This window comes from Salarias fasciatus, chromosome 7 (assembly GCF_902148845.1).
Source record: "Salarias fasciatus chromosome 7, fSalaFa1.1, whole genome shotgun sequence".
In the NCBI taxonomy this organism is placed as follows: domain Eukaryota; kingdom Metazoa; phylum Chordata; class Actinopteri; order Blenniiformes; family Blenniidae; genus Salarias; species Salarias fasciatus.
The window spans coordinates 6,473,533-6,500,879 of NC_043751.1; the positions used below are offsets into that span (position 1 = coordinate 6,473,533).

At 42.4% G+C, this 27,347-nt stretch overlaps 1 protein-coding gene across 1 annotated transcript; it reads right to left on the bottom strand.

The window, feature by feature from the left end:
- Positions 1-11,461: 11,461 nt before the first annotated feature.
- On the bottom strand, positions 11,462-23,909 carry LOC115391522 (synaptic vesicle glycoprotein 2B-like). The gene is made up of 10 exons (XM_030095793.1): positions 23,836-23,909; positions 15,373-15,494; positions 14,651-14,814; positions 14,494-14,574; positions 14,274-14,351; positions 14,035-14,123; positions 13,570-13,697; positions 13,333-13,428; positions 12,405-12,564; positions 11,462-12,042 (listed from the first exon to the last, which is right to left on the bottom strand). Exons 1-10 carry the CDS (start codon positions 23,907-23,909, stop codon positions 11,859-11,861), a joined length of 1,176 nt encoding a protein of 391 aa, XP_029951653.1. The 3' UTR covers positions 11,462-11,858.
- Between the last annotated feature and the right edge of the window lie 3,438 nt (positions 23,910-27,347).

Here is a 27,347-nt window from a genome sequence, read left to right on the forward strand (position 1 = left end):
TGTGTCCACCGGATCTACTGTCTCTACCAGCTCCACCGGCTCTTCTGTGTCCACCGGCTCTTCAGTCTCCACCGGCTCTACTGTGTCCACCGGCTCTTCTGTCTCTACCGGCTCTTCTGTGTCCACCGGATCTACTGTCTCTACCAGCTCCACCGGCTCTTCTGTGTCCACCGGATTTACTGTCTCCACCGGCTCTTCTGTCTCCACCGGCTCTACTGTGTCCACCGGCTCTTCTGTGTCCACCGGCTCTTTTGTGTCCACCGGCTCTTCTGTCTCCACCGGCTCTACTGTGTCCACCGGCTCTTCTGTGTCCACCGGCTCTTCTGTCTCTACCGGCTCTTCTGTGTCCACCGGATCTACTGTCTCTACCAGCTCCACCGGCTCTTCTGTGTCCACCGGCTCTTCTGTCTCCACCGGCTCTACTGTGTCCACCGGCTCTTCTGTGTCCACCGGCTCTTTTGTGTCCACCGGCTCTTCTGTCTCCACCGGCTCTACTGTGTCCACCAGCTCTTCTGTGTCCACCGGCTCTTCTGTCTCCACCGGCTCTACTGTGTCCACCGGCTCTTCTGTGTCCACCGGCTCTACTGTCTCCACCGGCTGTACTGTCTCCACCGGCTCTTCTGTGTCCACCGGATTTACTGTCTCCACCGGCTCTTCTGTGTCCACCGGCTCTTTTGTGTCCACCGGCTCTTCTGTCTCCACCGGCTCTTCTGTGGCCACCGGCTCTTCTGTCTCCACCGGCTCAAGTGTCTCCACCGGCTCTTCTTTGTCCACCGGCTCTTCTGTCTCCACCGGCTCTACTGTGTCCACCGGCTCTTCTGTCTCCACCGGCTCTTCTGTCTGCACCGGCTCTTCTGTGTCAACCGGCTCTTCTGTCTCCACCGGCTCAAGTGTCTCCACCGGCTCTACTGTCTCCAACGGCTCTTCTGTCTCCACCGGCTCAAATTTCTCCACCGGCTCAAGTGTCTCCACCGGCTCTACTGTCTCCAACGGCTCTTCTGTCTCCACCGGCTCAAATTTCTCCACCGGCTCTACTGTCTCCACCGGCTCAACTGTCTCTACCGGCTCTACTGTCTCCACCGGTTCCACCGGCTGAACCACTTTCCCTGTCAACAGAAAATGTAGAGTCAAAGTAGTGAGTTTGAGGAATTTTTATACACTGTTTAAAATAACAATCAGCAAATGAAGCTGCTCTGATCTGCTCTGATTTTGAGGAAACAATCAAATTGAAACGTGTTTGCGTCGTGCAGGTTTGGTATCGAACACCGTCAGCTCACCTGGCTCCACTCTGTTTCGTGCCATCGCTGCTTTCGCTCTGGCCTCTCTTGGTCTCTGCACGTGTTCTGCTTCAACAAAAGAGAGAAATCAAGGAAGAAGTCAATTTCACATACAATTTGAGAGAAAAAGAAAAGATTTTTCTTCCTTGATGAGTTTCCTTAGCTCAGGAGGAGAACTTACCAGAGTCGCCAGCCAAAGTCCATCCACGGCATCCCTGAGCCCATAATCCTAGACCCTGTGGCCGCAGCTGGATGTTTTCATCCCCTGGGTCTGGTTTGGGTTCGGCGGCCTGAGAAACTCTTGATTCTGCAAGAGATCAATCAAGGAAAAGCCTCATTATCACCATTCAGATGCAGCAGCACATCACAAAAAAAGGCAGAAATTAATTAATTTCAATTAATGCGATTAAAACTGAAACCCCTAATGAAAGCATGTGTCCTGATTCAACAAAAGAGAGAAATCGAGGAGACCTTACCAGAGTCGCCAGCTGGAGTCCCTCCACGACGTCCTTCAATGGGCTCCACCAGTTGAACAGGCTCTACCGGCTCCAGTGGCACCACTGGTGCTGCAGGCTCCACCAGCTCCACCTGTGGCGCTGGTACCAATGGCTGCACTGGTTCCACTAGTCTGACAGCCTCCAGCGGATCCACAAGCTCCACCGGCTGAACCACTTTCCCTGTCAACAAAAGATGTAGAGTCACAGTAGTGAGTTTGAGGGGTTTTTACACACTGTTTAAAATAACAATCAGCAAATCAAGCTGCTCTGATCTTCTCTGATTTTGAGGAAACAATCAAATTGAAATGTGTGTTTGCGTCGTGCAGGTTTGGTATCGAACACCGTCAGCTCACCTGGCTCCACTCTGTTTCGTGCCATCGCCGCTTTCGCTCTGGCCTCTCTTGGTCTCTGCACATGTTCTGCTTCATCAAAAGAGAGAAATCAAGGAAGAAGTCAATTTTACATACAACTTGAGAGAAAAAGAAAAGATTTTTCTTCCTTGATGAGTTTCCTTAGCTCAGGAGGAGAACTTACCAGAGTCGCCAGCCAAAGTCCATCCACGGCATCCCTGAGCCCATAATCCTAGACCCTGTGGGTGCAGCTGGATGGTTTCATCCCCTGGGTCTGGTTTGGGTTCGGCGGCCTGAGAAACTCTTGATTCTGCAAGAGATCAATCAAGGAAAAGCCTCATCATCACCATTCAGATGCAGCAGCACATCACAAAAAAAGGCAGAAATTAATTAATTTCAATTAATGCGATTAAAACTGAAACCCCTAATTAAAGCATGTGTCCTGATTCAACAAAAGAGAGAAATCGAGGAGACCTTACCAGAGTCGCCAGCTGGAGTCCCTCCACGACATCCTTCAATGGGCTCCACCAGTTGAACAGGCTCTACCGGTTCCAGTGGCACCACTGGTGCTGCAGGCTCCACCAGCTCCACCTGTGGCGCTGGTACCAATGGCTGCACTGGTTCCACTGGTCTGACAGCCTCCAGCGGATCCACAAGCTCCACCGGCAGAACCACTTTCCCTGTCAACAGAAGATGTAGAGTCACAGTAGTGAGTTTGAGGGGTTTTTACACACTGTTTAAAATAACAATCAGCAAATCAAGCTGCTCTGATCTTCTCTGATTTTGAGGAAACAATCAAATTGAATTGTGTGTTTGCGTCGTGCAGGTTTGGTATCGAACACCGTCAGCTCACCTGGCTCCACTCTTTTTCGTGCCATCGCCGCTTTCGCTCTGGCCTCTCTTGGTCTCTGCACGTGTTCTGCTTCATCAAAAAAGAGAAATCAAGGAAGAAGTCAATTTTACATACAATTTGAGAGAAAAAAAAGGTTTTCCTTCCATGATGAGTTTCCTTAGCTCAGGAGGAGACCTTACCAGAGTCGCCAGCCACAGTCCATCCACGGCATCCCTGAGCCCATAACCCTAGACCCTGTGGGCGCAGCTGGATGGTTTCATCCACGGGGTCTGGTTTGGGGCCGGCGGCCTGGGAAACTCTTGATTCTGCAAGAGATCAATCAAGGAAAAGCCTCATTATCACCATTCAGATGCAGCAGCACATCACAAAAAAAAGACAGAAATTAATTAATTTCAATTAGGGCTGGGCGATATGGCAAAAAAAATGATCACGATTTTTTTTTTCATACCATTGAATCTCGATTAAAATCACGATATGCTATATTGTTTTTAAACCAGTTTTAAAGCATCTGCACTGAAAACTAGAACTACGTAATAGTTTAACATTTTATTAACAAACCAAGCAAATAGCAATGCAAATTAAATAATATAAACATAGAAAAATATAAGCACAATCTGACTTAACAGTGCAGTAAATGGGAAAAAAAAATCTAGCACCAAGACAATAAAATCCTGCGATGCACCGTTTTTTCAGTGAAAGAGAAGAACTGAACGATCGTTAGTTAAAGTGTGACAGTTTACAGCCCTGAGGATTTTTGTTGCTATAAAAGATTAAAAAACTAAAGAAACCGCCTGGGGATAATGAAGGTGCTTTAGAATGTAAACATTATTTTCAAGTTATGATACTAAATATGCTGCTGCCATCATTAATGCTTGCATCAAATGTACAAAATTTAAATAATCTAGATTGGACAGATTAGATTTAAAATGTAACGGTGCAAAACTACAATAAAATAAAAATATAGACAAAATTAATCATTTTTCTCCTCTTACAATGTTGCTCGTATGGTGCAGTGGCCTGAAAAGACAGCACTGGCTACGTTTACGTGCAGTCAATATTCGTGTTAAGATAAATATTCTGGTTTCTGAAACATCTGGAATAGCCCCAGGGAGATCCTCATTCAGACCACAGCCACAGGCGACGCCATGACTGCAATTGCACTTCATGCCACTAGGTGTGCTGTTTGCATGTTCAACCTTATTTTACACAGACACCACAGAAGAAGACCGGCGCTGCAGCCGCTGCAGGCTCTCTCTGCATGTTGTTAGAAACAGAGCGTTTGCGGCAAGAAGTGGTGATATGTTCAATGATGCGATGCACCGTCATTTTCAGTAAAAGAGAAGAACTGAACGATCGTTAGTTAAACTGTATCACAAGTAGTTCCTGGACTCAAAAGACCAGATTCTTTGCGGATCGGTGTGCTAGCAGCGGTGAGTTAGCAGCGGTGAGCTTGCAGCGGTGCGGGTGGAGCAGCCTGTCCTGTCAGCAGCAGCCTCATCTTCAGAGGATAACGCCAATACATGGCTGACTTCATCTGCTTCGCTGCTCCACGTTCAGCTCCATCTCTGTTTACTTCTCAGACAACTTGCAGGCGGAAGTTGAGCAGGAAAAAGTCGACTGTGTCACGCACATTTCTGCCATGTCTGATCGAGTAAATGTGCTCACAGCTGATCACCGTGATCGACTGGAAATTAATCGCGATCACCAATCACGATCATATAATCGCCCAGGCCTAATTTCAATTAATGTGATTAAACCTGACAGCCCTAATTAACACTAGGAATACCAGGATTTTCTGGCCTCCCTCGGAAACCCAGATGGGCCAAGATGGTCCAGTGCTTTATAAGCCTGGTGGGCCTCCAGGCTTTACTTGCTCCCCCGCCAGGCTAAGCGTTGGTGTTTTTTTTTTTTTTTTAAATTGTAAATATGTTTTTTTTTATGAGCCAAAACAGCGATACCAAAGACGGTCTCCAGAGCGTTTAATGGCATCTGGAGATACGGTTGCAATGGCGACACCTTCTGGTCGATACGTGAACACACAGGGGGTCCGAGGTGAGGCGTGTTTTCATCAGAGAGCCGCAGCTCGTTGATGAGGCAGAGTCGGTGCGAGTTAGCATAGATGTTAGCACGTCGTCAGAGCAGCCTTCTGTGAATCGCGATGGTAAACATCAAACTAGCGGATTTAATCCAAAATGGTTCGTGTTCTATCCTCAAAATGATTCACTGTCCAAAAGGTGGAACTGCGGTGCTTCTGTTTAATAAAGCAGCCACGAACAACATGCTTCATCAGTCTGGGGATTCCCTTCATGCACATTCTTCTTCTACTGCTTCACACGGCACTATACATCTAACAGTAACACTGCGCCCTCTGCTGGACTGAAGGAGGTACTGCTGCACTGCTGTGAACTCCATATAAACAACAAAAATACTCAAAGAACATAAGAATATTATTAACTGTAAGCAATCTAATAGTTTTTCTTTAGTTTTTCATTCAGAAAGTAGACGAGCTCAGACAGTCCAGCAGATACCTCTTCAGCCCGAGTGCCCTGTTTTTACACCTTGATCATGTTTGCACTTTTTTATTTTTGTTAATTTATTTTACCTTTAAATGTGAACAGCAATGCCTTGTTTTAAGATGCATTAGGATTTAACTTAATTGAAAACAATTGATATTTATTTTAATTGTATTTTTTGTGTTTGTTAAAACTTTATTTAAGATTATGCCTTTTTGGAAGATTCTGCATTTCAGTAATGTTCATAAATACTTACAATAACACAAAATAGTCAGAATTTCCAAATTTCTGTCAACCTAACTTTTTTTTTCACATAAACACGGTGGGCTTCTCTGTCAGTCCAACCACCGGGCTTAGCAAGTTTTCTGGGGGAAACCCTGCAATGAATAAGATTCGTCGGGAGCTGCCCTGATCAGCCAAGCAGACTGAATTCTGTGCATCATCAATATGTCACAGGAAGAAATGAAAAACATAAACGGCATCGACCTCTTACTTCAGTTTTACATTAGATGTTGATTCAGTGTTATATTTTCTATAAGCACATACAGCACCTTGCAGAAGTATTCATCCCCCTTGAACTTTTTGACCTTTTGTTAAATTTCATACTGCAAATATAAATATATAAAATTGGCAGATTGGATTGCACTCAGATAGACTCTGTTTAGTCATTAGCTCAACATTTGATCATTGAGGAAACAATCAGACAACTTTTGAAGCCACTATGAGAAAAGAGGGTGAATAATATTGCACATCCCACTTTTCAGGTTTTTATTCCTAACAAAAAGTTGATAATATTGTATAAATTTCATTTCACTGCACAATTGTGTCCCATTTGATGTTGGTTCCTCACAAAATATGCCAATTTTATAACTTTATGTTTAAAGTATGAAATTTAAGAAAAAGGGCAAAGAACTCAAAGGGGGTGAATACTTTTTCAAGGCACTGTACATACTATGTTATAACAAATATTGTTTTCATACACAGGACCCATAAATACACTGGAAGAAATATCTCTTATTTTTGTAACTATGAAATATACACACTAATAAAATGTGCAAACTCCCCAATTCTCGTGCAAACTGATACCTTACATCCACAACAAAGTTTTCTCTTCTGAAAATGCTAATTTGTGTCAAACTGATACAAACTATCACATGAAGAGAGTTTTAGAAGCATCAGCTGAACATTGGCGTGTGTGCTCCACTTCTCCCTCTGTTTGGGCCACATTCCTGCATGATGCATTGCGTAGCGCAGGGGTGGGGAACCCTGGTCCTGGAGGGCCGCAAACCTTCATGTTTTCCATGTCTCCCTGCTTCAACACACCTGAATCGAATCAAGATTCATGGCCAAGTCCAGCAGAAAGCCAGATAACGAGCCTCATTGCAATCAGCTGTGTTGAAGCAGGGAGACATGGAAAACATGCAGGTTTGTGGCCCTCCAGGACCAGGGTTCCCCACCCCTGGCGTAGCGGCTGCATTTACAAATGAAAGGTGGCTGGCTGGAGGACAACGACTTGTGTATTCAAAAGCACTGGACCACTGTGGCCCTTCTCTGGGTTCTGGGAGGGGTTGGGCCAAACCGGCCCCTGCTTGGTAAACCTAGTGTTAAAGCATGTGTTCCGATTCAACAAAAGAGAGAAATGGAGGAGACCTTACCAGAGTTGCCGGCTGGAGCCCATCCACGGCATCCCTGTGCCCAAAACCCTAGACGCTGTGGGCCAAGGTGGATGTCCTCATCCAACCGTTTCTGCAGAGGGAAAACAGAGAGATAAATATGCATTCTGTAGTCTGGAAGAAATGTGACACTCAGAAAAAGAGTGCTGGTCTAGTTTCTTCAAAGATAAAGCAGTTCTGAGTTTATTTCCAAGTAATTATTCACATGTAATAATTGTGTTTGTAAGAACTGAATGCTCTTGTCTTACCAGTGGCCTGTAGGCCTGACCAGGCTGGGTTGAACTCATGTTCAGGAGAAATGAGTGGCTCATAATAGTTGGAGAAAAGTCTTCAAAAGACACAGAAACACACCAAACCTACGCTGCTCGACTCGCTGGACTCGCTAGACGGACAGAATGACCCTGTTCTCCCCTGGTCTCAGAGAACCTCAGGGAAATTTAAACTTCTGATGACGCCAACAGTCTGTTGCCATGGAGACACCCAGCTGTTCTGCGCATGCTCCGCTGGGTAGCATGTGCATAGATTTATACAAATTCAAAAAGTTCTTATATGCGGTCTATTAGTGTGTATCTAAATATGTTTTCACTCACCAAAGCTGCGGACTCACTTTAAAGAAAGGCGCACGGCGGTTCTTTTTTCAGATAAACTTTGACGAGCTTCATTCATGTTGATTTCCGACTGTTAGCCTTAGCTTTACCCGCCTACATCGGCAGCAGCCAATCAGATCTCAGTTTGGAAATGACGCTGCAGTCTCAGCCCCATTTGTCAAAAAAAAAATAAAATAAAATAAAAAAGAAGAAAAATTGCTCTTTCAAGTCATTTTCAAACAGACACCATGCAGTTTAACATTTTTCAAAAAATTAGACAGGTTGTCTGATTTCTTTAACCCTGAGTAATCATCCTAAGGGTTTTCCTCAAAACTGTCAATGGCTCAAGCAGTGACCTCTGACCCTGTACAGCTGGCAGTCTTGGGCAAATCAGTTTTCTCTCACAGGCCTGAATCACATGCATTGCAGCATTATCCAGGAAATGGTTGACAGGTGAATCTGGCCACTGCTCAACAACTGAAGATGAAAAAATAGAAATTTATTTTGACAAATTTCCAGAGCTGGAAAGAGTTCTGAAAATTTTGTGTTGAAGTACAAATACTGCTCCACTGATTAATGCTCAATTGCACGTAAAAGTACTGGTGCCAGAAAACTACTTAGGAGTACATTGTATGTTTCTAGATAAACTGCTCAGAGTATTATTTCTTTTAACCAATGGATGTTTTACTGTGTTGTCAGCAGCAGCCATCTTATTTGATTCGTCTGATACAATGCTACGTTTAAACCTTTTCTCAGATGAACAATGGAAAAACTCTGCCAAGACAGTTTGTCTTTCTTGTGACCAAATGTTAATATAATCAGGAATTTATTTTGATTAAATGAATTCCCCCTTTTAAAAACATTCATTGTTTTGCTTTATTTTGGTTTCAATTTTTTAAATCAATATAATTTCTAGATTATTTAAATTTTGAGATTGCAGAGGGAATCCCTCTCAGGGAATCAATCACATCAAAACCTTCCTCTTTGGTTAAAAACCTGCTTATTTTTCCTGAACTCCCTGTTCTTCCTCCATATCATCAAACTCCCCTCTCTCTCTCTGTCTGTCTCTCTCTCTCTCGCAGTGCATGCTTGGAGTGATTGGTAGTAGGAGTGTGTGAGAGCGTGGTGTGTGAGGCGTTGCTTTTTGCGTGTATTTTCTGTTTGTTTAAGTTGTTAATGTTCACTTTCACTGGAGTTTATTGATCACAGAGCACATTTATTAGTTTATATTGTTTTCGGGTTTCTTGGTGGGTTTTGCCGTCCGTTTGGGGGTCTGGCTGCAGCCACGACCAACCTCAGACAGCTCAGCCGCAGACACGGTGTCCGGGTTGTGGCCCCGCCCCCTGCGGCGTGGAGGACGTGGCTGTGGGGGAGAAGGTGGGCTACGATAATGTGAAGTCGGTGGCGGGGATGAACAGCGCCGTGGTGATCTTCCTGGACCAGGTGGAGCAGGCCAACGCTGTGGTGGAGTCGGGGACAGGTTCGTCCCGGTCCAGCCGGCTGTCCGGGTCGTCCTGTCCAACGTCTGATGGTGAGGTGGAGGGACGGGTGGAGCTGCATCAGGGTGAGACCGTGGTGGAGGAAGAACAGGATGGAGGAGCCTCATAGTGATTTTAATAATGAGGCTGAGTGGAGGAGGGAATGGAATTTACTTCATGCCAATAAAACTCTTCTCATCAGGCCAGTTGGTGTCCACTGCTGCTCAGCTGGACTCTGTGTGGCAAGTCGTCTTTCATTCCAGACAATGGTGTGACTTCCTGTGTTTAACATCTCACTGAAGGACTATGAAACGTAGTCAAACATTCCACTGCTGTTCCAGCTAAACGCCTTGAAGATGGACAGAAGGAGTCTGAAACACTCGGCTTGAAGAAAAGAGATATGAATCGGTAGCCTTTTTTTAAGGCACCTCCAAAATGTACAACAACAGCTGAACCATTTATTTCGACAGTAGCTCACATGGTAGAGCGGGTCGTCTCATAACCGGAAGGTTGGCCGTTCGATCCCCGCTCCCGCAGGCGTAAAACTGTCGTTGTGTCCTTGGGCAAGACACTTCACCCACCTTGCCCAAGTATGAAAGTTGTGTGAGAGTTGGTGGTGGTCAGAGGGGCCGATGGCGCAGATTGGCAGCCTCGCCTCCGTCAGTCTCCCCCAGGGCAGCTGTGGCTACAGTAGTAGCTTACCACCACCCAGTATGGTGTGAATGAATAATGCAATGTAAAGCGTCTTTGAGTGTCCAATAAAGCGCCATATAAAACCAATGCATTATTATTATTATCATTGTTATTCAGAATACAAAAATACACATCTCAGTGACTCCAAATCGTAATAAATAGTTAACCATGCCTCCTAACCATAAAAAGGCACAGAAAACAGTCACTTAGTAGTCATAAAAATGATCAACTACTTGACCAAAAACCATCCAGATAGTAAGACAGGTGACGACCGTAACATTATATTCCAAATGTGAGAACACAAAACACGTCATATCATTTAACCTTAGGCAATACATTTGCAAATATTTGTTTAAACCTACATATTTTGGCGATCTCGACAAGCGGCGGAGTCAGCGAAGGAGGACTGAATCTGCTCTATAGTTTCACAAGCATCAGCGTTTATTGTTAGAACAACTAACCCTGTGCACATCAGCGCCCTCCCCGGAGGCGTGCAGGCCAGGCCCCTTCCTCAAAGGTCTCCCTGACCCACAGTGCACACAGAAATAAAGTAAAAGAACACAAAACAGGTGGCAAACGGCACACAACAATAAACAAAACACAACCATAACAAAAGGAAACGCAGACAACCCCAAAAACACACATAACAGGCCCGAAACCCCCCCAAACTCAGTCCCGTTTCCCAGGGTGCCTTGCAGCACAACACAGTCTGCAGGGCAGCGGCCCTCTGGCGCACCAAGCGACCCGCGCAGTCGCTACAATACACAAACACACACACACACACACACACACACACACACACACACACACACACACACACACACACACACACACACACACACACAAAGTGCTCCAACATGCTAAATAAGCTCTAAAATGTTTCTTTCAACCAGACCCAGACACTCCAGGACCAACTCCAAACTTTTGTTTCATAAAAAATTTTAATGAAACATAAATGACGCATTTAATTTAATAAACATTTTACAAAAGTGTTTCCAAACTTTATGAAAGTAGGAAAATTAAGAAAAAGCTTGTTTCCCTGTTTTACAATCGAAGGAAATAAATTAACGAACCAAATAACCAACTAACCAAAACCAGCTGAAACAATTCAAGTATTGTGCATTTATTTTCTGAAGTTAACAAGATTGGCTCTAAACTCAACTTCAAAACTACAGATGAGTATGAAGAAAGAAATGATTCTACAGAAAAATTGATATTTTTAGGCTTCTTAAAAAAGGTGGAACTTCTAAGTCAGATTTTAAGACACTTTAATGGAAACATGATCAAAGTTTGAACTTAGCAATAACAAAGTTTGTGGTTTTTTTGACTGTTTATCATATTGAATAATATATTAATTTTAATACAATTTCAGGATTTAACTTCTTTATTTTAATTTTTCAACGTAAAACAGATCAAACAAATATCACAGAAACTTAACGCAAAACAAAAACAAAACAAAACTTGTTTTTTGTGCACGAGTCAGTCACTGAAGCTTCTACCTTGAAATCTTTGGTTTTGTGATTTGTTCATGTAGAAAAAAAAACAAAACATTTCTTCTCAAATTTTTGGTAAACTCTTTAAAAAAGAGAGTTTTAATCCTTAAAGTTCTGAAGCAGAACAGCTGGAGGTTCTACGTCTGAGAATCAACATTTCCAGATGAACTTTCTCCTCATGATATTTTCAACTGATGCTCTTCAGAAGCTGTGAGAAGACGAGATTTGAGAGGCGAACATCAGACAAGAAGAGAAAACGTCAATGAGTCAGGTGAAAAGGCGGGTGGGGGTCAGGTGGGGGTGGGGTGGAGGTCAGGTGGGGGTCAGGTGGGGGTCAGGTGGGGGTCAGGTGGGGGTGGGGTGGAGGTCAGGTGGGGGTCAGGTGGGGGTCAGGTGGGGGTCAGGTGGAGGTCAGGTGGGGGTCAGGTGGGGGTCAGGTGGGGGTCAGGTGAGCTCTGTCTGTCTGGTCTGAGGCAGCAGCAGAGCCACCAGTCCTCCGGTGAGCAGCAGGGCCGACACCAGCAGCACGGGGACGGCACAGTCCGTGTCCACCAGCCGCCCGAACACCATGTTACCCGTGATGGCCGCCACTCGGCCCACGCCCGTGAAGAAGCCCAGAGCCGAGGACCTGCAGGAGAACCAGAGGCAGCAGAGACCAGAACTTCATACACTTCAATTCACCACACGTTTGTCCACAACCTTCATTCATTTTTTACCCTCGAGTCTTCAGATCACATTTTAGGTCATCAAAAACTGTTTTTCCTGGAACCTTTGAACTAACAGTGACAAACTGTGATGCTGTAGCAGCTTTCTGTTGTCATGCAGTGACATCTAGTGGTCACAGATGGTACAAACCAGTTCAGTGCATTGATCATTTTCTGAGGAGTTTCATGTGGTTGTAGAGTTAAACTAACAAGGCCTGGATTGGGAGGATTTCCAGAGTATTCCCAGGATTTTGCCAGAGTTCTCCAGAGTCTGGACGGGACTCACCGCAGCTTGGTGGGGTAGAGCTCGGGTCCCATCACGTCCAGGGCGTTCCAGGCGACGACGGAGACGCCGCTGAAGATGCAGGACAGAGTCAGACTCTGAGCTTTGGTCTGAACCAGGTAGATGAAGAAGACGCTCAGACTGGACACCAGCAGGCTGCAGGCTGGAGGAACAACAGGCGCAGAGCGAGAGGACGTCAGTCTGGTGACGTTCAGTCAGTCTGGTGACGTTCAGTCAGTCTGATCTCACTTTTTCATTTTCATCTCAACAGAAGTTACAAGAGCCCTGCTGAAATGTTGGTGCTTCCTCTTGATAATACCACCAGAGAGCACCTTTCCCTCTTTCTGTGAAATACAAAACACATCCTACCAATGTCCTCAACGTGTTTTTTCGAGGAAATTGACAAAATCCGGAAGAAAAACGACACTTCTCCATTTTTTTTAAACCAGAACACACAGAAACAAAGTCTGTGAGTCTCTCCAGTATTTTAAATGTTATTTCAGGATAAAGTTTCAGACGCTGCAGGTTCTCTCCAAGCACATCACTGTGTCTATTTATGTATTTAAACTGGGGAAAAAAATGGGCATGATGGTTATATACAGTAAGTAGTAATCCGACACCAAACAGCCATATATACAGACTTCAATACCAATAATAGACAACAATTGTTAAAGATAAAATCTAATCATTTACCATAGGATTATATAAAAAACTAAAAAAATAAACATTCTGTCTGGTTATTTAAGGGACCGAGGTAACTTCACCAATCAAAGTCTAGATGATAACAGAAAGTGGATTATATGTCCTCCACTTGCATTTGGAGGTGCTACACGTCAGGACTGTGATCACTGAGGAAAAGAGTCTTCGGGTTAAAGAGCAGCCGCACAGCGACGCCCTCTGGTTCTGCCCGGAAGAGGCGGCTCAGACTCACAGAGCAGCGTCTTGCCTCCCGTGCTGTCCATGACGAGGATGGTGAAGACGTTTCCGGGCAGGTTGGACGCAGCGATGACGAAGCCCTCCATGTACACTGCGGGTCCGACATGTGGACGGACATCAGATTAGAGACTTACTGCCAGGCTTCAGTCAGCTGAATGACTTTCTGAGAGACGGGTGACGCCTTTAAATGAGGAGATAAATTCCACCTCAATAAATAGTTGAATGAACTGACCTGCTGGTCCGACCGGGTCACAGCTCTGGTTCAGGACCGAAGGCTGGAAGGAGACGTTGGCGCACGGTGAACCGCCAACCTCCACTTTCTTCAACAGCTCAGGAAACCACATCCACAGGCCGTAGTAACTACACACACACAGTTATAACATTTATGAAGAAATACTTTCTTTTTTTAATATTAAAGTGAGATAATAAATAGGTAAAAGTATGAAGAGTGAATTTTCAAAAATTTTGCCTTGAAATTTTGAGTTTGGTCAGTTTTCAGTTCAATCTATGAACAGTGGGTGAAAGCACAAAAATGTATTTCAAAAAATGTTGGAATGACTTTAAAGTGTTCATTTTATCCTCATGAATTTTTCATTCAATCACTTTCAAAGTGCTTTTTTAATTATTATTATTGCACTACAATAAACTGAACTCCTTCTGAAAGTGCTTTAAGGAAAACAGCATGTTTCTATCTCACCCAAAGGAAATGCAGTAGGAGATGATGAGCAGGAGGACGCTCCTGGATCTGAGAGAGCTGCTGAACATCTGTTTGACAGGAACTGAGACCTGAGAGGGAAAAGAGACGACAAGCAAAGGAGAAGGTCTGTTAAGGTCAGAGGTCAGAGTGGATTTTTTAAAGCTGATGATACAGCGGGGAATTAAATGTACCATGATGCTTTACTGTTATAAAACTGTTTCTTAGCGCTCTAATGATACCTTTGTTAAAATGCTGCTGAGACTGCTGGTGTCTTCCAGGTCCTCTCTGTGCCTGGAGGCTGGACATAAGGAAAACTCCTTTGGGAGAGATCAACAGTAGACTATTACACACTTTACTGAAAGAAAACACACAACACTGGCTCATATTGTTAAGACGTTAAAAAAAAAAAAAAAAAAAAAATCTGTGTCAGTCCACTCATGCGCAGTTTGACTTTCTTACTGGGAAAGTCTTTTCTTTCCTTCTCGTGTTGAGTCCAAACATCAGTCTGAAGACGTGCACTGCTTCCTTCTCTCGGCCCACCTGGCAGAAACACACCATAAAAACAGCCTCAGCCCACAGGGGTCACAGACACACAGCGGTCCGGTGTTTTCAGGACCTCCATGAGGAACTTGGGGCTTTCAGGCATCAGCAGCCTGAAGAGGAGGGCCGAGGTGATGCTGGGGACGGAGCAGAGCAGCACGAACAGCCTCCAGCTCTGGAAGTGCAGCTGGAACACAGAGAAGTGAGCCCAGGAGGCAGGGATCACCATCCAGGCCAGACCTGCAGGGAGGGGCGGGGACAAGAGAGGCCTGAACGTTTGCTCTGTGCTCAGTGTCTGAGTCTTGTGCATCTTTTTAACATTTTTTACACATATTTCTGCTTTTTTCAAACATTTTCTTTTATTCTTCCTTGTTTTTTTTTCATATTTTTCCACATATTTGTATTTTTTTTTCTCCCTGTATTAAAAAGGGTATTTCTTTAAACACTTTTCTGTATTTTTACATGTTTTTTTCCTGAATATTTGTCCAGCCTATGATTTTGATATATTGTTTGCAGGTCGAAATGACAATAAATCTTTTTCAAAAATTAAAGACAGAAGTACAGACATTTAAACTTTGCTGATCATTTTGTCAGGGTTTTACTGTTTACACTGACAGATATTATTTAAAACAAGATTTATTCAGACGTGTCTTTTTTATGTTTCATTTATGCAGTAACACAAAAAAGAAGTTTCATTTTATTTGAATGTCTGTGTTTGGTTGCAGATTACTGTCAGTTTCCTCTATCACTGAGTTTACAGAGGAAGCACACATTAAATCTATTAAAATCCCTCTATACCTGCTGCCAGGATGTTTCCTGCCATCCAGAATGTGGCCAGAGCGCTGATCATGGCTCCTCTCCTCAGGCGGGGCATGAACTCAGAGAAATAGGAGAAGATAACGGGAATCGAACCGCCAACCCTGCAGGGGAGAACATGAGCTTTATTCATACCTTTTCATAACAGAACGCTGAGTCATGCAACAACGTTTACAGATCGATCACAAATCTTGTCATTTTCAAGAACAAGATACAAAAACAAACTGTGGATTAATATGGAGTTTGCAGCTTCTCTCCACTCACAGCAGCTTTTCTAAAAACCTTACTGTGATCCATGAATGAGGGAGGACAGGTAGAGACCATCAAACCATAATCCAGGTACTGGATCAGGAAAGTATTAGTTTTGCTAAAGTCTTGGTTCCAAAAGTTGGATCTGGGGCCATGACTCTAAGAATACCACAGTCAAACATGTGACCCTTGACCCCAAAACAGTCTGTCACCAGGCTTAGTTTGGCCCTGAAGCTTCGGGTAAAGGAAGAGCTATTCCTAGCTTGTCCACTGGAGGTCGCAAAACAACAGATAGTCGCTGCAGTGAGGCTGCTACTGCAGATTTATGTGTTTCAAAAGTGTTAAAGGACTAAAATAACTCCACCACAGAGCTTTAAGCACTCCAGAGATTAGCAGCTTTAAATTTAAGGAGCGACACCTGGTAAATAAAAATATTTCCCTCGCCTCATTCAATACGAATGAAATAAACTATGAAAAGTATCAGAAAGGTTTTCTTTTTTAATAAAATTTGAATTAAACATAAATACAACTGTCAGAAAATATTTATAGAATGAATTGGCAAAAGCTTTAATTGGCTCGTGGAGTTTTTAAATCAAAAGTATTATTAGAAACTATGTACTACTTTACAAGAACTGGTATATGGATGAAACTGTCACAGACATATAAAACATCAGGAGCGTAACGAGCTGCTGAAGCTGCAGAGATGCTCCCCAGCCCAGCTGAGAGAAGAAATCAGGCAGTTCAATGACAATGAGCCGCCAGAATTTGAGAGTCACTAAACTGCATTTATAAAAGGAAAACCATTAATAAATACAGTATATGGCAAAGGGAGACTTCAGAGACTGAAATCAATGAGCAAAAAAGACTTAAAATATTTTAGTTTATGCAATAAATAAATAAATAAATAAATAAAAATGTATGCACTGGATATGTAGTTATAAGAAAAATATGCATTTAATGATAGTTCGAAAAAAAATATGAAAGCAATATAAAATAATAAAATATAAAAAAATATTGCTTTGAGATACTGTATATTTTCCATTTGACTGTAAATTTTTATTCTTATAAAATAAAATTAATTGGAAAATAGATATAAATACATATGTATTAAAGAAAATTCAAAAACGGTATCACGTGTATGCAAATCTGAGAAAATGTGCTTTGGATCATAATAGTTTTTAAATTTCCCTTCGTACCTTTTGTGTATTATATTAAAACTCTACCAGCTCTGTTAAAGAGTGTGTGGAGAGCTCCGGGTGATGTTTTGGAAAACGGTCAGCCTCCAGGAAGAGCGTGTTTGGAACGGAAATGTCCGGAATTTTTTTTTTTTTTTTTTTATTAGCAAAAAACAGTATACAGAGTATACAAATTAAACATAACAGTACAGTGAATGCCAGGGGGTGTGTACAGTAAAAATTGCATTATACAATGTCAAATATGTGAAGTTTTGCACAAATATTAATCGTAGTCATAGCTTTTTTGTTAATAGAGTTTTTTAGGGTTGAGACATAAAATAATGTGTCACTGTGAAAATGTTTGAAATTGGGTTTAGTGTTTGAGAATTTACATTTATGAATATAGAATTTAGCTAATAATATTAATAGATTAATCATAAATACAGCGTCTTTATCTTTATGCTCTCTAAACAAGCAGAATACCACAATTTCCCATTTCAAGATGAAGTCCTTCAAAATATTTCTGTGTATGAAGTTACAGAAGTCCTTCCAGAATGTCTTTGAGTGTGTACATGTCCAAAATAGGTGTTGAACAGTCTCTGGATGAATACAGCAAAAAGCACAGTTCACATCGATATCCCTCTTGTATTTAGTCATGAAGTAATTTACAGGATAATATTTGTGAATCATTTTAAAAGATACTTCTTTCACCTTGTTTGTTAAAAGAAACTTGTTTGGGATGGACCAGACCTTTTTCCATAAAATATCATCAACAAATTGATTCCAGTATGAAACAACATGAGGGATAGATACAAGTTCTTTCTGGAACAACACTCTGTTTTTGCTGCAGTTTTTGTTTTGAGAAAGGAAAATTTTTCCAATTTGTGTTTCAATGACTTTGGGGAGGGAAACAGAAAGTGGCGTGGGCAAGATTGAACTTTTGAATAGCATAATAATGCCTGAAGGAATAGCGGAAATGTCCGGAATTTTTTTTTTTTTTGTTTTTTGCCTTTATTACAACAAATAACATTAGTTATTACAACAAATAACAGTAATTATTACAATGTATAAAAATACAGACAACAAAACAGCCAGGGGGGAAGGCTGCTAAATAAACACAGAAAATAAAGAGCACAAATGATAGGTCTTCATGGCTTTCTTATTGTTAGAGTCACATATACTTTCCAGGTACTTTTCTGTTTCCTTTTGAAATCCAAAAAAAACTGGGATTCGAATGGCTAAACTTCGCTTTGTGTATATGATATTTACTCAATATAATTATTAGATTTATGACATACAGTTCTTTTTGTTTTTTACTTCTAACATCATGAACACCAAAAAGCACATTGTCCCGTTTCAAAAGAAAGTCTTTGTCAATTTTCAGAGTAATAAAGTGCAGCACCTCTCTCCAGAAGGTGGCAGTATAATGACAGTCCCAAAACAGGTGCATTAAAGTTTCAGGCTCACAACCACAAAAAGAACAGTCCACACACATATCTCTCCCAAACCTCAACAAGTAATGTTTGGTAGGATAGTATTTATGAATTATTTTGTAAGATATTTCTCTCACTTTATTTGTAATTAAATATTTGTATGGAAGATTCCAAATATGGACCCAGTTTAACCCATTGAAATGATTGGACCAGTACTGAACAACACATGCGGTAGTCGTAATATCAGTCTGAAATAAAGATCTAATGAGACAATTTTTTTTCTTCGTTGTGGTAGAAAAACACAAATGTCCAACTGGTGTTAATGTGGGGTCCAGTGAAGGACAGACTGGTTTTCCCGCACCTCTTAACAGAGTTAGGATACCGGAAGGAATGGCATCCATTACAATTGCAAAATCCTTTGGGGTAACAGGAATACCGAATGTCTGAAGAAATTCTGTGTAATTAAGCAAACTTCCCTTATCACTAAGAAGCTGGGTAACCAAAACTATATTATTCTTGAACCAAGAGTTGAGAAATAAAGATTTGTTTTTGTATTTAATAAACTGATTATTCCAAATGAAGCATCTGTGAGGAGAGAAGTTGTGCTTATAGATTAATGACCATGCCAACAACATCTGCCGGTGGAAGTTCGAGAGAGCCAGGGGAAGTTTATCTATTTTATAATCACACAATAAAACAAATTCAAGGCCTCCAATGGCAGAAAAAACATATTTGGGTATAAAGTTCCAAGTGGATGTAGGGTTATGAAAAAACTGCTTAATCCAGTTAACTTTAAAGGTATTGTTAAGAGTAGTGAAATCAAGAAAATTTAGGCCGCCAGAGTCGTAAGTGTTCATAATAACAGATTTTTTTAACATAATGCGTCTTATTCTTCCACATAAAATTAAATAACAATTTGTCGATGGCATTGCATACCTGTTTTTCAACAGCAAGAGGGGTAGCTGCGTAAGTAAGTCGAGATAGCCCTTCTGCCTTCGTTAGTAGAACTCTACCTTTCAAAGATAGATCTCTTTGAAGCCACTGGTTCAGCTTTTTCCTTGTCTTGTCTATGATCACATTAAAATTTTCGTAACATCTATCTCTCTGATTTTTAACAATAGTAATTCCAAGGTAGGTGAGTTTGTTTCTAATAGGAATATTGTAAATTGTAGACTCATCACAGTCTTTGAGAGGAAATAACTCACATTTCTTGAGATTTAAACAAAGCCCAGACGCTGCAGAAAATAAATCTATTGTATGGATAGCAATGGGAACCTGGGAGGCATTTTTTAAGAAGAGCGTAGTGTCATCAGCCAGTTGACTTATTACAATTTCTCTTTCTGCAATAGGGATACCTTTTAACAAGCTATTTTTTATATGAGTTGCAAGTAATTGAGTACATAGGATGAATAAGTAAGGGGAAGCAGGCGTGGGCCCTGGCGTATGCCCCGCTGTAAATCAAACCTTGGGGAAGTCCCATTTTTTAGTCTAATGGAACTGTTGCCTCTTGAATACATAGTTTTAACTGCTTTACAAAAGAAATCACCAAATCCAAAATGTTTAATTGTTTGAAAGATAAAGTTATGTTCTATGGTATCAAACGCCTTGTAAAAGTCTAAGAAAAAGATAAAACTATCATCAGAGCACAGAGAAGAGTAGTCTATTAAGTCTAAAACAAGGCGAATATTATTGGAGATATGTCTTCCTCCCATAAATCCCGATTGGGTCTCATCAATTACTGGGTCCAGGACATTCTTAAGCCGTTTAGCAAGTACAGATGCAAATACCTTATAATCACTGTTTAATAATGAGATGGGTCGCCAATTATCAATAAGTAGGTGGTCTTTTTTTGACTTTGGAATTAGTGTAATCAGGCCTTGTGTTAATGTAGGGGGTAAGGTTCCTTGTTCCACGCTTTCTACTATTACTTTAAGTAAGAAGGGAGATAAATCTTCAATAAATGTTTGATAGAATTCAGCGGAAAGACCATCAACTCCAGGAGACTTGTTTGTTTTGAGGTGTTCTATTGCATAAGTGACTTCCTGTACAGTTATAGCTCCATCACACATAACTTTGTCATCCTCAGTAATTAACCAAAAATCAAGCCGCGACTTCCTCGTAGCAGTTCTATTACTCCATGTATAGACACTGGATTTACAATGTTGGTTTCTCCAAACATCAATTAAATTAAATTTCTGCATAAAGACTTTCAGATTTTCATTGACCGCAGCTGAGTTACGAGGAGGCCAACAGTCCAGATTATGGTCAAGTATCATGTTAAAGTCACCCCCTATTACAATACCTGAGACAGGAAAGTTATTAGAAGCCGTTTGAATATGATTCTCTAAAGTTTCCAACAGGTCATCATTGTCATTATGTGAGTTATAACCATAGATATTAACAATTGCAATTATGGTGTTTTCAATATCTATCACTTGGAGGATAAAATGGCCTGAGGGGTCACAAGTAGTTAACAACAAGGATCCTGAAAAGTTATGCTTTAGAGTGGCAACACTGGCAGAGCGTTCAGATCCATGAGCCAGCCACAGCTCATTACCCCATTGGGACCTCCAAAATTTAGCATCATCAGGAACTGAATGTGACTCTTGAATAAAACAGAAATCAGTTTTGTGCTTCTTAGCAAACAGAAACAACGCCTTGCGCTTAATACTATTTCGCAACCCCCAACCATTAAAGGTAACAACGGATAAAGACATAATAATAACAAGAATTGAGAAAACAAAATGTGTATAGAGATAGGATAAACTTTAAGAGAATTAACTTCCTTATCAGGAGCTGATCCACCTTAGGTTCTATATTCAGTGAAACATATAAGCTGTAAACAAAGAAAGGCACCTAGATTTTCAGGCTTATCTTCACATCACATTAATTATAAGGCAATGAAAATAAAAGAACTCCTGAGTAAAGTTGTCTGTGTTCAGTCCTACAGTCTGATAGGGTGTAACTTTCAATTTAAACAGTCACTCTGCAAAAAAAAAAAATGGACCATGAAAATCATGTCCTAACATTCCTTGGCATAAGCCTTACAAACAACGATGTAGTTATCACCTTCAAGTAGTTGGAATCAGTTCAGTTCCTTCAGCAAAGGCTCGCCCTCCGATGTAGTAGGCAGTTTTCCCTTGTTCGCGTGCTTTGGCCACCAGAGGCCACAGCTGCCTTCGTCTCTCCCTGCAGGCTGGAGACAAATCCTCAGCGAAGCGCAGGTTCTTGGACTGCAGATATGCTGACTTCTTTGCAGCCTTCCAGATTTTGTCACGGTAGAAGCGGGTGGCAAACTGTATGATAATTCCTCGTGGCTTGGTGATATCTTTCCGTGGTTGACCGCGCCAATGCACTGTATCAATCGCGTCTGGGAGTTTTGTTTTGTCTGGGAGTTTTGTTTTGTAATCCGGCAGGATCGCCTGGCAGATGCCTAATACCTCCGTACGGACATCTTGCTCCTTATTTTCAGGCATTCCCAACAGGCGCAAATTCCAGCGTCGTGAGTAGTTCTCCAGATCGGAGACTCGTTGGTCCATAACAGACATTTTCTTCTCCGTCTCTGCAGCTCGAGCATCAACTTGTGTCACCTTTCCTTTTATCTCCTGAATCTCAGCACAAGCAAAGTCAACTGTTTTTTTCAGACCCTCGATTTTCAGAGTATTATCAGAAATGAGCTTCTCCATGTTTTTTTCCAGGCTGTCCAGTCTAGCGTTAAAGATGTCAGATATCTTTTTCACCAAGTCCCCTTCATTCATATTCAGCGATCGGTGTGTCTTCAATTTCTTCGATGCAGGGGGTTTGGAGGGTGTAGATGATGGAGTAATAGAAAGCGGAGGAAATTCGTCGTCCACAATGGAAAACACAGGTACATCTGCCATGCAATAGTCGTGTAGGTTGTGCATAAGCGGGTTTTCTTTTGCTAACGGCGCATCCATATGTTGTTGTTGCTTGTAGCTTCTTGAAAAAGTTAGCAGGAGTCTCCCCTCGACGTATTATGGTAACAGTTCTCCACAGAATAAGGTTGTTTGCCAGTTCAGCACGTTGTACTCACCACTGCTCTAAGTGACCCTGAGTAGTTTGTAATATAAAATATGAATCACTTAGTTATCAGTTAGTTGGTGCTCAGCTCCCACAAAAGCGTGTGCTCACTCCGCCATCTTGGTGAAGTCGGAAATGTCCGGAAATGTCCGGGGACCGTCTGCAGCAATGACGTATAGAATTCCCATGATTCTTTGCGGCCTGGTCACATGAGCGCACCTCCGATTGCTTGTAGCTACCATAATCACACAGTCTGTTATTTAATGCAAAGAGGAGTATTTGTGGGCAATCATTATTAGTTAAAAGCAAAACTTAAATCTTTAAGAAAAAAAAATGCAGTCCGTGACGCACATCTGCTTCCGGGTCGGAGGTCAGAGTCCTTAACAACCGCGACTGGTTGTCAAGGACGCAGCGGAGCGAGCTCTTCAGAGAACGCTGTCAGAAGGCACGTAGGAACGAAAAAAACTGCAGATCACATCCATAAATGGAGTGGAAACCTTGAAGACAAAGAGTATATTTGACTCAAGAGAAGCACTGTGTAAATTACAATACAAATATTTCTCCATTCTATAGATTTGCTTTTTGTTTGTTATTGTGGTTCATATTGTGGCTTCTGATCTGTTTCAGAAACTATTTCAAAGGTTTTGTTCTGTTTTGAAAATAAAATTGAAGTCATTCAATGCAGAGAATTGTATTTGCAGTCAAATGTAATTATTATTATTAAGTACAACTCACTCCGCTCCGCTCTGTTCCGCTCAAAAAAAAAAAACAAACTCCAATCCGTGGTGTCTGTGACATTATTTATACGGTCAATAGAGGGCGCTTGATTTTAAAACGTACCCCGTGGTCGTAATTTGAGGCATGAATTAACGACCACTGTGGTCGTTTACTCGGGGAGGACAGTCTTGCCCAGTTCGATGACCTCCTGGCCCGCGTCGGCGCCCGCATCACCTACCAGGACACCAACTACAGGCGCTCCATTACAGCAGACGAGCGTCTGTCCATTTGTTTGCGGTAAGTTGCACTAAAGTACAGGGTTTAAACACATTTGCTTATCTAATTTGTGCACCGCTGGTAAACAGGGACTGAATCATGATGAAACCAAAGTTAAAACGAGATTAAAGTGGACCGTAATCGGGCCTAGTCGTGGACCACAATGGGTTTAAACCAGGGCTAATTTTTGTCCAAACCAGCACAATACTGGGAATAAACTAGGCTAAACTGTTCTACACTGCACTTACATAGTGATAATAATCAACCATTTGGTCAATTCATATTTATTTGTTTAAAAACTGTCTTGGAATCATTCTTCAAAATGCTTTCATTTATGGATACATTCAGTCATAGACTGAAATGTGATGAAATCAAATATTGTGAAACCTTTTTTGGAGAAGTCACACAGGCTCTATCATTTTTTTACCCAACCAATAAGACACATTTTGGTGTCGATGTTCATATGAAGTTTTGAACTGTTTTGAATCAGAATAAAAGTAGCTACTTTATTGTTGTATTATCTCTTCAGGTTTCTTGCCACTGGGGATTCCTACCCGACCATTGCCAACAGCTTCAGGGTCGGCGTCTCCACAGTCTCCACTATCATCCCAGATGTGGTGACAGCCATTTGGGATTGCCTAGTGGAGGAGTTTATGGTCGTGCCTGGAGCAGCAGAGTGGAGGTCCATTGCTGAGGAGTTTGAGGAGCGTTGGAACTTCCCACTGTGCTGTGGTGCTCTGGATGGGAAGCATGTGAAGCTGAGAGCACCTCCCAACTCTGGCTCTCTCTTCTTCAATCACAAGGGGGACCACTCCATTGTTCTCCTTGCTGTCGTGGATGCCAGGTACCAGTTCCGCATCATAGATGAGATTAAGATATTAAGATATTAAGATAAGATTCTTGCAGGAACTGTGCAACTCAAAAAAATGTTTTAGTATGTGTGCAAAGCGTGCGGGCATCGTACAAGACAGATATTGATAAATCCTGCTCTTTTTTGACATCCTTGAAAGCATGATGCTTTTTTTAATGGTTTGAATGTTTAAATACAATGCATATTGTGACGGCGGCGGTGACCTCTTCACAATGGAGACAATGTTTGACAAGGACTGCCACTCATTAGTTCATCCAAAACTTTTATTGTTGTAACAACTAGTGTATACTGGGAGCATGTCACTCACAGCAAACAATGCTGGCACAGAGGCCACCTCACTCTCACAGCGACCCTTCTCACTGTTGGTCCAACATAACGTAAATGAAACTTAACATAAAAAGACCGGAAAAAAGGCATCAACACATAGAAAAACAATAACTTAACACACCTATAACAAAACAAAGTACATTTTAACACATTTTAACACGAAATACATCTTGAAACGGAGAGGCCAGTATATTTCTTACCGGCACGGCGTTCCGGTGCGTTCCGGCTTACTTTCACCTATGGATATCAGATCGATATCAGAGCCTCTGCACCTCCTTGGTTCCTCCTGAAATGTGCGTCACGGCTGTTCCCGTGTGACCTGCGGTGGCGTGCTGCTCTGGTAGTCGTGCTGGTGTCTTCATCCAGCCCATCCCATCACCGCCGGGACGCCACGCTTTGTCGCTAATGAAGATGTGAACTGCATTTTCATGTATTGTTTTTTTTTTTTTTTAATGTGTTAGCCAGTGGCAAATGTTATTGTTGACTTTTGATTTCTGCAGTGATTCCTAGTGTATACCTGAGTTTCTACAGTCGTTATATTGGAGTGTTTCTCTTTTCCTGTTTCCAGCTAACGTTCTGTGGTAGTCTAACTGATCTAAATGCCCACGCTCTCAGTGCAGCTCGTACGACAAGTGCCCTGCCTCTGCGTGTACGTCGCGTTGTAGCACTCGCAGTCCCAGCGTGTTCCTGGTCTCCAATGTGCGTGCGTGTCGTCCTCCCTTGCAGCTTCCACCTGCTGCAGAGTCTCTGGGGCACACCTCGCGTCTTCTTCTTCTTCTTTAGCTGTTATACGGCAAACATGGGTTATAAAAGCACATTACTGCCATCCTCCTGATGTATGAGTGAATGAACTTTCACAGTTATGGCTCACAAACGTAACAGTGAAAAATTGTAGCATGCAAGCTACATAAGAAAAAAACCAAAAAAACCAAAACCTAGATTCTATTCATTAGTCCCGTCCTCCTAAGACATTCAAAATAAATACTTAACAACTGCATGATCTGATGGCTTGTCTAAAATTTCCTTCACTCTGAAGATCACATTCCTGTCCTCAACCTTGCTTTTAAAGACTCTTCTCTCCCTTTCAAAGGTTCTGCATCTAATCAGAACGTGCTCTATGGTTTCTGCTGATTTCAAATATAAAAACAAACTTTATTAAATTCCAATATTAAAATTAGCAGACTAGCTCAAAATAAATGGGTTTTGAGGCCTGCAAAACAAAACTGAACTGGACATGGCTGGGGCTTACCACGACAGCGGTAACAGAAAGGGGAAAGGATCCAAAAACACACAGCACCCGTGATACAGCAAACAAAAAGTGAAAAAAGGACCACCACCAGGGAACCGCTGCCGCTCCGGGGCCCCCAGCACCTGCCAAAAGAAAAGAAAATCAACAATTAAACTCACACAATGATGGCAGCCCTCATAACCCAAAACAAAAATCCAATACCTAAACGATATTCAAAGGAAAAAAGAACAAAGTAATTTATACAACATGACAAAACAGAAATCATTACAAAATACTGAACAAAATAACGAAACCAAAGGAACTGAATTGGATAGAAAACAATGAAACAAAGTAATCACTAATAAACGCAATCCAACAGAAGAAAGAAAAAAAGAAAGAAAATCAAAAGAAAGGGTGAGTCTGCATTCATAAAAATGCCCGAGCACGGCGCATGCCCAAGCTCCGAGGCTCGATGCAGCTGAGCCGCACTTCTTAAGGAGCCAGGACTGTCCATCAGGCCCCTAGGGCAGCAGGGTGCACTGAGGAGGCCGCCGTGCGACGAGCAGGTGCCAAGCACATCCAGAGAAGGGGAGCCAAAACAGCAGTAAAGCCCGGGAGCAGCAACAGCTGGTGACTGCACAACTGTAACACAAATCAAGAAATCATACCAAAATTAATGAAATTAATCGAATCAATAAATCACACCTTCCTACTGAGGAGGGGTTGACACACCTGGCAGCATGAAGGAGCACACACACACAGCCCAATCAACAGCAGCGGCTGCAGGAAACACACCGCACCCACACAGACTCCAGGGCAGTCCAGCTCCCAGTCAATTCACACAGCTTTGTGGAAGAAGAGGGAGAAAGAGGAAGGGGAAGAGGAAGGGTGGAGCAGGGGTATTCGTAGACGCCCGGTAATTAGCGGCCACACTGCCGCTAGTGGAGGGGAGTGCAACTCCCCACCATGCCACAATTGGTTTGCCGCAAAATCGCGACGCGTCAAAAGTTCAGATTTCCCAACTTCAGCGACGGCCACCAAATCGAGCCGCCGACGTGAAAACGCCCCGACGCGCCGCGACAACTTGTCTGACACGTTGTGTTTCGTCGCCCATTGAACACGCGTTCCCCGTTGTTTTCAACTAAATTTGGACACAACGCGGAAATCATTTGGTGGTGTGAACGCAGCCTGAGACTGACCGCTTGTGAGTGCTTTGGGACGGTGGAGGGGCTCACGGCAGCACCCGCTGCCCGTTGAGAACGAGACGTCCTGTCACGTCAGTCTCCAGAGCACTATAAGAAGTCGCCAGATTTGTCGTTAGTAGCTTTTGACAAAAAAAGTTGCCAAGAGGCTTTGGAAAGTCTCCAGATTTAGCGAGAAAGTCAACAAGTTGGCAACACTGGGTAGATGTTACAAACCAGATAAAAAGCTGTGTTAGACCTTTAATGAGTCTGATTCAAACACTCACTGCCACTAACAGCAGCAGCAGGACATGCCAAAGGAAGTCGGTCACCAGGTTAAAAAGGAAAGCAGTTCATTTGTAACACCGTATTGACCGCTTTAACAGAGCAATGGAACACACACACACACACACACACACACACACACACACACACACACACACACATGCACACGCTCAG